At 40.2% G+C, this 12,194-nt stretch overlaps 1 protein-coding gene across 1 annotated transcript in view; it reads right to left on the bottom strand.

Moving 5' to 3' along the window:
- DOCK1 (dedicator of cytokinesis 1) overlaps positions 1-12,194 on the bottom strand; it is a 273,982-nt gene that overhangs the window by 221,535 nt on the left and 40,253 nt on the right. Inside the window, exons 13-19 of the mRNA XM_082054440.1 lie at positions 10,178-10,303; positions 8,715-8,839; positions 8,292-8,390; positions 7,319-7,391; positions 5,542-5,645; positions 4,911-5,094; positions 906-1,003 (exon numbers count right to left, since the gene is read on the bottom strand). Coding sequence (XP_081910566.1) covers positions 906-1,003; positions 4,911-5,094; positions 5,542-5,645; positions 7,319-7,391; positions 8,292-8,390; positions 8,715-8,839; positions 10,178-10,303 — 809 coding nt within the window. The remainder of the gene's footprint in view (positions 1-905; positions 1,004-4,910; positions 5,095-5,541; positions 5,646-7,318; positions 7,392-8,291; positions 8,391-8,714; positions 8,840-10,177; positions 10,304-12,194) is intronic.

Genomic DNA, 12,194 nt, shown 5'->3' with positions numbered 1-12,194 from the left:
CACTCTGGTGTCACTTGGAGAAGAGGGAACATCACAAGTGACAGAGGTACCACAATGCTTGGCAGATGGGACTATCGCTGTCGAGTTTTTCTCCATCAAATGATCCACAAGAAAACAGAAGCAGGTAGAAACTTCCCCAAAAACAAATCCCATGAAATGCTACTTTCACCACAACTAATAATGTATAATATCAGCACTCTCAGATGTTTTAAGTTACTTCAAGACGAGGCATTCGTTATGCTTCTGTTAACCAAATTAAAATCCACTGAAAAGGACACAACACTGCAGGCCCTGAAGGGTCATCTGTCCCAGTCCATTACATCTTCTGACCCTCTTCTAGACTTGACTTATTGCAGCACATTCAATAACGTCCCAGTCTATTCTTTTCTACCACTAAATCTGTCTTCCCGTAGGTCTCCACAATCATTCAGTGGCCTTGGCAAATGTAAATCACTTGGCTCCACTCAATATTTTCAGGAGAAATACGGTTGTTTTTTTTATAACACATCACAGCACACAGTAGGATTGCATTCCGCATCCATGTATTAAAAATGCATTTAATATCACCGTGTAAGAATTCCAAGATGTTTTAATCTTGCAAAGAAAAACACCCTTTGCCTTCATGTATCTGTATATAAAAATTCACTGAAGTGAATGCTAAAAAAACACCCTATATTTTCAGCAATTTGCATTTTCCAAGCCTTTTAGCAGCACTCAACATCTGAAATGTTCTTTGAGAGCTGGGAGAAGGGCATTAGCATGCTGGTTACAATTTGATGTGCAAGTGTGCGCAGTGAGGTTGGGGCTGCTGGGCAGGGAACCAAATAAAAATATGAATACCTTCAAATATGGGATTCAACAAAATCACAATACTAGATTTATTTTAAAATAAATTAACTCATTACCTTAACCACTTCACCACCGTCGACTTTCATCAGCTGCTTCAAATTCTGCTGCAACAGGTTTGTGTTGGATCTCCATTTCAGAAGTCCCAAGAGATCAACTGGGAATAAGAAGAACAATCATACCATGCAGGATATTTACTTTCGCTCACACTCCGTAACTACATTCAGGGCAAATGGGTTTACCTCCTTAGGTCACTCATTTTCACTGGACCTCAACATATTTCTAAAATGCCTCTGATGCCGCAGAAACACAGTAAAAATACTTTTATCATGAAAGAACTCGGAGAGACTTGCAGAAAACAAGCAGCTTGCTTTTGAAATGTCAGCATTAAAATCTAGGCCAAGAAAAGTCTGATCCCTTGGTTTTAATTTGTTGTACACAACAGTTGGGTGTTTAGAAAAAGATGCCAAAATGAAATTAGTCAGCTGCCAACACAGTTATATCCACAGGGCCGTGACTCCTCCAGCATTAATGTTTCCAGCTTCTTTGCTCTCACCGAATAAACTGAAAATAAGACACCAGGCAAGGCAAACAGTTGCAAACTAAGCTAATTCGGTGGAAAGCTGTCTGCTTAATAACTCAGAACGCCCAAATTGCTTGGCTGCTTCCAAGCGATGGAGAGCTGGGGTACAGACCTGATCACGAAACCGCAAATGGTCTCGTCCCCAAATTCTCCATCCCGCTACTGAGATCACATCACTTCAGCGTTCATTTTTATTAATCATGAAGAGCCACAACACCATTTTTCAGTCTCCTTTAAGGAAAATGTCTCACGAGGAACTCACAATTGGGGTTCCCCCGCGAATAACCCCGCTAGTAAATATTAACAACCACACCAACAAATTAAACCCACACGAGCGTTTGTCGAGATGAGACCTGAATTGCCTGCAAACCCCAAACTCGTCCTGCCTTGGCCAAGCCAGCCTCAGGGAAAAATTCCTCCCTGCCCCATTAAAAGTCAGTTTTCAGCACAAATTATCCATAAATCACCCTCAGTAGAAGCAGCCAAAGAGCGACGAGTAGGAGATTTAAATACTGTCCACTTTCATTTTAGCCGCTGCATCACTACTGCACATTCCCTCACCCCCAATATCACAGAATTATAGAATGTTAGGGATTGGAAGGGACCTCGAAAGATCATCCAGTCCAACCCCCCAGCATGGTCAATATTGTGTGAATTCTGCCCAATGTGACTCTTAAACAGTAAGGACAGGCAGCTTCTCCCAACCAATACCCCTCACTTCTTTCATTCAAACTTTCAAAGCACCCAACAGAATGTTTACCAAGGCATGTATCTGCAGAGTATATTCTTTAAATTATATCCAGAGCAACTACACTACTTTGCTCAAAATCTTTAATTCTAAGCAATAAATAAAACTAGTGAAATTCTAGTGAAATGGACCATAGTTCTACTTGGGACAGATTCCCCTCTGAGCAGCACTTAAACCAACACTTCTCATCTCTATGGGAGCAGTAGAGTGTTTTACCACATTTGAACAATCCAAGCCCTCAATTATTTGTTAATCATCCTACAGAACGTCTACAGACTGAAACCGAAGTATTAGAAACTCAACATCGACAGAAAAATTCCTCCTGGAAGCAAAGATGCCTCCACGAGGCATTCAAAGCATTTCATGAATGTGTTGATATCAGCTTCTCAGCACGGAATTTGGTTTCAGTCTGACTTCTCAAAGGGCATCAGCTTGACAAAGGAAACGACGCGAACAAAAGCCGGCCCACGGACCGCACGGCCCCGAGAACACAGACCCGCGTGTGCTTCCCGCGTGATGCCAAATGAATATACATATGGGAACAGAAAATGTCAGTGCAGTCCCACCGCCAGAAAGAGGAAAATAAGTTACAGGGTACAGTCCAAATGCGCATTCACTCTGGTCCTGCAAGCATTAAAGTACCAATGGTCAGTTATTCCTACTCTTTTAACTGGTCTAACTGTAGAATAACGCAGTAGCTAGGGCAGGAAAAGAATGTAAAACACAATTTTAGCCTCTAATAACCATACAGTCCACCTACATCAAGTGAAATTTATGTAATAACAAAACATCAGAGGAAGACAGAATGAGCATCTTTAATTGCAAAAGGTTAGAACTAATATCTACCCTGGCCAAGCAGCTAACAGCAACTTTATTTGGGTTAATGTAATTTATTATTATATTGACTACACAGAAAGATTTTCCTTTATATTTATTTAGCCATTTGAAGCAAATGGCCCAGCTTTCTGGTTATACACTTTCCTCGACCTGTATCTATGCAAAAGTTTCCCTGTGGAGATACCCAAACTTTTCTCAAAGCCCAGTCACTGAACTGAAATTAGACAATATTTCCACTCTAAATTTCCACATTCCTTGAATTCACCTTCCCTCTTGACTTCAAGCATTTGATTTTCCACTCTTTATTACTTGTTTTATTTTAATGCCATATTAACATCTCCACTTTTATGACACTGTAGCACCTGAATTTGTCGTGTCATGTGCACTGCCTTTGGTTTTTTTTCTTAATCATTTTCAGTTGTGCTAAAGGACTGAATAAAACTCTCCTGAACTGTTTTCTGAAATCCTGATCTCCTGAGTTCCTCAAAGTTTTGACTCCAGATCAAGATAAATAAAGATAAATAACGGTATTAAAGAGAACCAGGCCCTGGGGAACCACACTGTGACCAGCTCTCAACTGGATTTGACCCATTCACCGCAACTTCTGGGCCCAGCCATGAAATTCTTCAAACTATCGACAAGTACGAGGAGAGACCAAGAGAAAAGAAAACCAAACTGATCGTATCGCACACAAAAAGCAGCTCAATTCAAAGCAGCTCAATTCCACAGGGTGGTTTCTGTGTTCCACAAAATCCCAGAACCACTCTGTTACTGTTGAGCCATGATCCCCTCTTTGCTATGAAATTCCAAAATCATTTCCGATCTTTTTTTGCTAAACACCCTCTCAGGCTGTGAGGCCGCCAGCCTGCAGTGAGCGCAATGTGCTCCGAATACCAAACACCAAGGACGTGCTAGAACAGAGACGCCACTGATAAATACCGCAATAAAATGACGAGTTGACTAGGAAGTCGTAGCAGAGCAGTAACTTGTCCCTTGGACGGAGGAGAACTCGTTAACGTGACAACCCCATCGTCATTCCCACCCACTCCCTGTCGCCTCCTCATCCATGACCTCGGCTCCCGGCAGCTCCGGCGCGCTCCCTTTTCCCTTTCCCGATGTGACTCACGTCCCGGTGACCCACCCACGGTCCCCGTCTGCTTCTGGAGAACCAGGGACCGGCCGCTCCATGGCAACCGAGCGCAAAAATCACACAGAGGGCACAGGCTGGAAATGTGAAATATTTGCTTTGGTGGCTGGCACCAGCTCTGCTTCCCACAGGCTTCAGGCAGCCAGCTGACACGCATACGTGAAAAATGTATATAAGGCGAGTTTTAAAAGGAATACTCCATGTTGATGCGAAGCTGTGCGAACACAAGAGTGACCTCCATGCAGCAAACCCCTTCTGCCCAGCAGAGGAAAACATCAGAGCTTTCTTCAGGCATAAGATATGGATATTCCACCTTGGAAATAACATAAAAGAGCTTGTTTGGGAGCAGAGCTATGATATTACCTACTCTTGAAAGAAAACTCATCCTCTCAGTGCTGTTACTCATTCCCACAGAGAATTAAAATGCCACAGAGCCTGTTTTCAGTGTAATTCAGTATAAAATTCTCAACTCTATGGCAAAAAATATTCTTGTTTCCATTTAACTCGGGATTCTTCTGTTTTCTTAGAGACATGTGCTGCTCTAAAGCAAAACAAAACCCATGGGCAGGGAAAAGGCTGGACAGTACATAGTCAAGAGATGATTTTGCTGCATCCAGACGATTTAAACCAAGACTGCGTGGCGAACAACCCACCATCCACGCAGAGGGAGAGGGATGGAGAAGGCAAGTCGGTACATCCAACCCACCCAACTGCGGGGAGCAGAAGCTCCAGACGTCCCATGAACTTACCATTCTGGGTAAGTTTTGTTGAACAAACGAGAGTAGAAATCTGGAAAGAGTCCTTGCTGATGGTGCAGCTGCCGAGGTTCTGCATGCTCTTCCCTGTTGCCGAGTGTCCCTTTTCCTCCAGTTCTATTTTAGTGGATGGCAGACTTAAATACGTCGAGGCATCCTCCAGCTTCTTTGCTTCTGCCTGCAGTGGTGTTTTAAATACAAAATGAAACAAGTTGCCAGTAAAAAAAACACTGGTAATATTAAAACTTTATTATTAACACTGGATTTTCTTCGGTTTTCTCCAGAATTGGAGCTCTCCAATGGGTCTTTAACAACAGTAACTTAGCACCAACCTGCTAAGATGTGGTATTTAAAGGGCTACACAAGTAACTTTTCCCACACAAGAAAATCCATATAAAACTCAATAACAAGCGCCTCTGAAATTAAAACATCCCCCGCAAAGCACATTCAAGGTTTAACAATCAATCTGCCAAATATGCAAATTGCACAGTACTTGTTATGTAGTGGCTTGATCTGACAGAATAGCCTGTAACACATTTGGCTGCACAATTCTGTAAGAGTAATTCACTAGAAGCCAGTCAGCTGAGCAACTGCCATGGAAAGACTGAATATCTCTAAATTCTACCTTGTAAACGATAAGGTCATGTTCTCCGTCTCTCAAAGTTGTTCCATCGTATCTCATGAGCTTCACAAATGCCAGGGCAAATATCTTCTCAGATTTATCTTTGGCTGTTACAAAAACAAACAAAATAAACCCCCCCAAACACATAATTATTTGATACTTATACAGACAGTCCAACTAAACCTCAAAAACATGGATAACCTGTAAATCAATGTCAATAGTAAAGATTCTCAAAAGAAGAAAATCTACAAGGAATTAGAGTCTCCTAAACTCAAGACAGAACCAAAAAAAAACACGCAAAATAAATGTATGCAAGAATCTGACCACACCAACAGTAATGAGATGCTTAATATTTCTATATTCTGTCTGTTCTTTTAGAAAGCTGAGTTAAGGCAACTTTCTAAAACAGATAGTTGATTTATGATATCCAGGTTTTTGGGAGTTATAAGAATAGCAGTGCGTGGTACCTATAACAACGATTTAAAGACCAGCATTGAGGATCTCATCAGGGCTCTGTCATTTGGAGGGGGAACATTAGAACCAAAACGGGAACTGGCTCCATAAGTACAGATGAAATGCCCAAGTTTCTGAACGCTGACCCACTCTACAGCCAACGTGAACTAGAAAACACCTTCAGTTCACTCTCAATGCTCAAAATCCATTACCAAAAGTTAAGCAAAAAACAAACCAACGGGGCAAGTAGGAATCACAAAGTATGTTAAGTAAAACCAGATGGAAAGTGCAGTCAACCTGAGATAGCCAAGGAGCCTGTGGAAAACCCTGCAGCCCTAAGGCACAGCCTCTACTTCTTATTTAAACCACGGCCAACCTAAATTTGAGTCATCCCGAAAATATTTCTGACATTTCCGACTCTAGTAATTTGTAGCACACGATCCTAATTTTGACATTGACAACACTGATTTTTGGCATATTGTTTTCATTCTCTAAACTAAGTAAATATTTTATTAGTGATCAATAGGCAAAATATACAGCTTCAATTAAATAGCCACCCTGGGGTAATGTACTACATACTACACACTACACAGATATGTATACATGAAGAGTCTTAAAATGCATTCAGTGGACACTACCTGATTAATGCTTTTGTCTACACATCTATTCTACAGCAAAATATGTTGCTGCAGAGTTAGAAAGTCTTTCCTACCGAGAGACAGCGCCTGTAATCACTAAATGGACAACCAAGCCCAATGCCCAAATTTTGTCACAAAACAACTGTAGACAGATGGAAGATGTTCATCTGATCCCCAACAGCTCAAAGCATCTCAGCTGCCGGCAACATTACAGGAAAGTCGAGGGAAACCACTCTCGAATATCTTTCAGACCAAAATGACCTCAAAACAATCACTAGTCAGTCTGAGACCCAGGAACAAAGTTTAATAGCCAAAAGTCTGGCATTATTGATACTAAGCCTACTGTAAACTCTTACATGTTCTGACTGAACAGGTGGGGTTATTAAATATCTCTCCTACTCCCCACCCACCTCTCTCTGCAATATACAACACCACAAACCTTTCAGCTGCCATCTAAAAGCTTCAGTCACTACACCTTTTATTTGGCTTGGAGAAATAACTGGGCAGGAAAGGAAAAACTTGATGTCGACAGGTAAGAGTGAGGAAAACAAAGGAAAAAGAAGCTGAGATGCTAATGTGAAATAAGCAGGCAAAAATCTCATCCTTTCAACAGGAATGTTGTGCCTGTTTCAGCAGATTTTGACCCCAGACACTGACAAGAACCATCATGAAAAGGCCGAATTACTCACAGTCCTGTGATGATCTGTGACGGAACGTGAACCTTAAGTGACTGCGATTCACGTCTTCAATGGGGATCGCGACCTTCAAGCATTGGGAAAGAGGACAGAGAAGGAAAATAGTCAGTACAGTATCTTCAAACATCATCGATCACTACTAAATCTCATCTAGACACCTTCAACAATATGCTTGGTGCCTTCAAAAAGATTAATCTTAAGTACCTGCTTCACTTTGCCATAGAGGACCTTGAAAGGTCACAAATTCCCCAAAAAGAGATGAGGAACAAAGCAAGCCTATTAAGGTACCCAACAAGACCTGCAACTTCAGATGCTTTTTTGAATGAGCCCTCTTGGGTTTGATTGGTAGAGATGGACGCGATTATGAAAAGCAGGAAATTAAAAATTCTTAACATATCCCTTGTCTACACAACACTTGTACTACATAGACTATTGGCTTCTCTCTTATCCACCTATAACCAACATGCAGAGATGGAACCAGTGCTCTCCCCCCCAGTACTTTCGCAGCTACAGCTGGACAGAATATAATTTATAAAGCTAACAGCCACCTCTGCAATATTAAAACTCAGCATTTAAGCTAAAACGTTATTACCCAAGCAAATCCAGCAAGCTTAAAGCACAATCAGCCAGATCCCAAAACACTGAGGAGTTCAACACTACGGCAATTACGTTTCAAGCTTGATATCCTGCTTCTCTAGGTCAGCTTCATGGAAATAGAGTAAACCATTCCCAAACAGATGGTGGAGCGCCCCCGTAACAGTTGTCTTTATCAAAAGGATGAAATAAAATTCATTATGCAATAAAATTCATATGTATTTTCCAGCCTGCCTTAGCTGAGCTATTCCTTTTGTCCCAAGAAACGCAATCGCTGGATTTCCCTAGTTTTGTTTTTCAAGGCTTTCCATTGAAACCTGTATTAATCGTATATTAACCTACAGAGAAGAAGTTACTGTAACAGTTTATGTACCTTTACAGTCTCAAACCAGCGAGGCTGCTTTACTTGGTAATATATTACAGACTTGTACTCCGAGATGGCTTCATCACCAGCGCCAGGAAAAATAACACTCTTGAAAACACAAACAAAAAGAGACAATGTTTATGTCCACCTTAAACTCCACTTTTTCTTCTACCTTAAACTCCCCTTTTCCTTTCAAATAAACAAACCAAATCAGTGAAGTAGGTCAAAATAAGACAGAACGGCTCATGCCCAGAGCTCCTCATGAAATGAGTATCAAAGTGCACGCACTGATATGACAAGATGTATTTAGTTATGACAAGAGAGAAAGTTTTGTTGTAAATAAAAATAGTTGACAAATATAGAAAAATATGTTGAAAAGGCTTAAACATGTATGTATAAAAATGAGAAAACCCCAGACAAAGACTTTAATACCTCCAATCTTTTGCCATCTTCATCATAAACAGACACTGTAACTTCTACATTCTTTGCCGTTGTTTTACTGCCTTTGTCAAAATCTCCCTGAACCAACGTTACGTAGATGTCGTTACGAACGTCGCCTAAAAGAAAGAGCAAAGCAGAGAATAGCTATTGATTTGTGAAACCAACACGTTTTTAGTTACAGCAATCACACATATACAAGGCAAAACACAAAAAAGCCACAGCATCTTGAACATTTGAATCTATTACCAGTAGTACTTAAGACTTCCAAATTCTGAACTAGCAACTGAATGTAACAGTCATACGTTATTTCTAGACTGAAAGAATTACCACATCATCATTAAGAGTACGTACCATATCACTCAAAAAACACCTCCGTTCCGCTTTTCTTTTTCCCCCACAACTTCTTTCATTATTAATTTGAAAGGACGAATTTCACCACAGTCATTAATTTATCCCATACACAGATATCTCGCAATTTCAAAATATTTAACAGCCTACAGAAGTCTGTTTCTGTTGTTACATCAGAAAGGAGCTGGATGGGTTTTGCTGGCTTGGGGGTTGCAGAGGAGGTTTGTATTTAGCTCTAAGTCTTACAATGCTCTTCTACACCCCAATTCAATTGAAATTTTGAAAACGAATTGGGGAAACGGGGGATTTCCAGTCATTTCATGAGGCAGATGGCTTACGTGCCAACATACCATTGTAAGAGGCAGAGGTGCTGCAGCACTTACACCATATGGGATATATATTAACAGTAAAATATGTGGCAAACACACACCAGCAACCACAGGGAGAGCTGGAACTGGGATGGGTTCTGAAAATATCTAATGGATCCTCCAGAGCCCAGCAATCTGAAAAGGACACCGCAGGGTTTCTTCTATAGTCTGTTGCTTATGGCAGCTTATATTTTGAGTAGCACCACATTTTTAGTTTTGTTTTTCTTTGTAAACATCAGAACTGAACATCCATTGAATATATGTAGGAAAAAAAACAAGACAATATGGCTTCCCTTCAAATACATTATTCAAGTCTAGTACAAACCCTAAGAGACTTGTATATCTCTAAACCAAGCCTGCTCCTCTGAAAAATCTTGCTGGTTTGGATTCATCACAGGAGATACAAGTTTTACATATGCCCTTGCTAGGTAGATAATACAAAGTGTGTACTTCGCATATATTTTTCTTTAGTGGCAAACGAGGAGAATTTCCACTGTGGCTGTGATCTCACACCTGTTTTGGGGAGGTGTCAGTTTTATTTATTTATGCAGCAGGTATTACCAAAATATTGTACTTTTCTTTTAAATGAGACAAAACCCTTTGACAATTCATTATTTCTAACATACACCATACCCCAAATTCATCTCTGTTTGGCTTTTTTTAATCCGAAGCTTCCATACATGCATATATTTCAAGGTGTTTAAAATATAACCAAGCAGCATTAATTCAATGGCTTACCAGGCATAATAATCTCGGGAAAGCCCATTTTGCGAGCGACAGCTGTTGACCTGTCCACTAAGTGTGGAAACTCTTTCCTAATTTGATGAATATCTCCTGGAAGAAGCTTCAAAGTCACCCACAAACCTGTTATGGAAAGAAAAAAATCACAATTATTAAACTGGTGGGGTTTATTCTAGTTACTAAAGATTTATTTTTTTTTATACATTATAGAATGTAAAAGCATATATTAAGGTAACTGCTTTTCATTTACAAAAAATGCACTTGACAAAGTAGTTTAAAACACTCAAAACCCCACCACTTCAAGCAGAAACATGAGCACAGCACACATAAATGTGTCAGGTTATATCCAACTTCCTGGAAAATGGTATAAAATCCTCACCCGGAAGCTGACTGGCTAATAAAATAAAGAGAAACTAGAAATCTGTGCAAATAAGGATTCAGGCCTTTGTATTGTGCACTTTGCAGCAATACCGTTTAGAAGGATCTTGGTAGCAAGGAGTTGGGTAGGTGTTCAAAACCACTCATGCAGCTTCCCTTACATGGGCTTATTAAGCCAAAAATTTTATTCAAGGCCCAAAAATTTCAATACAAAAGGAGACAAACCAGCTTAGCAAGGCCACAGAGTAGACCAGAAGGAAAGCCTGGGTTATCAGCTGGACCAAGTGTGAAAATGCAAAGTGACCCCAGCAGAATCCGCCATCCTCACAAAATGACAATTCCCGCATCACTAAAATCTTCCACAAAAGGTCTCATGGAAATAGTTATTAAGCCATCAGCAGAACTGCCTCAAGCTTGTATCCATCCTTTGAACTCTCACAAGTCCTTTCTAATTAAATGCGTTTTTTTCCACAAGAAAGAGAAGTGGCAACGCTGATTTGAATGGAAAAAGCTCAAGTATTATTAATGCAACCAAAATGGAGATGCCAAAGACAGCACCGACAGCAGATACATACCCTGCATTGATTCATCACCACCACCCACATACGCTGGTTTTACTGCACCGAGCACAAAGAAATCTACAGCATCAGCTTTACACAGTTGACATTTTCCTCTACGGTAGCAAAAGCCACTAAAAAGCTGCTGCTTGCCAACTGACATCAGGTACATTTGTTACAGGAAAAAGAAAGATACCAAGGTGGGGAAAGAGTAAAGTGTCTGGTAATCCAGTTTAATATTAAATAATTACAGCCGCAATTCGTAGAAGAAAATCCTAAAATTAAAACCTATGAAAAATACCCCCCAAATATTCATCTATAAAGCAAATTGTGGGTTATCCTGTTACACACACTATTTGCTATAGGTTGATTTTGTCTATGTTTGGCAGCTAGCTTTCCTTTCTATTAAAATCTCTTACGAAAGGCTATTTGCTGTCTTGTTGCCAGAGACGGTTCTAGCAGCCATTATTTCATTTGACAGTCACGGTACCTACACTGACCAGCTAAGTAACAACTCTCCATCCTTTTCTGTTCGCCTGGGCAATTTCTTAGGGAAAGAAGCTGAAATGAATCAAAAGAAACTGAAAAGTTTTCTCTTTTCTGATACATATTGGCCACAGGTGAAAACAGGGGGGAAAAGCAGATCTAAGTCATCCTTTCAGCTAATGGATAATTTTAGATTTCTATTTGGTATTAATTAATTTTTCAAAAACAGAAAAAAAAATTATATATATATATATATATATATATATATATATATATAATTCTCCTTGGGTCTTTTTTTCAGATACCCCCTCCAGGTGACACAGATGTACACATCCATAGCGTCAGGTAGAAACTCTGCATTAGCCTATGAGCCTATTAATGCAGATCCCCCTCCAAAAAAACAATATTGAAGCTAGTACAGTAAAAACTGAGCCATCAGAAAATTCATTTTTTAACTGGTAGACACATTATGAAGTGTTGTATTTAAAAAAATCCTTCCGAGCTCAGGTGGGACCAAAGCCCTGGTCCCCTTGAGAGGGACCCAAATGCTGTGAGTGAAGCTGGCAAGTGGAAAAATAAGGCAAAGGAAGGGA

Source organism: Streptopelia decaocto (genome assembly GCF_964273445.1).
Source record: "Streptopelia decaocto genome assembly, chromosome: 5".
Classification (NCBI taxonomy): domain Eukaryota; kingdom Metazoa; phylum Chordata; class Aves; order Columbiformes; family Columbidae; genus Streptopelia; species Streptopelia decaocto.
Note: the sequence above shows the minus strand (reverse complement) of the source record. Positions and strands in the feature narration are given on the sequence as shown.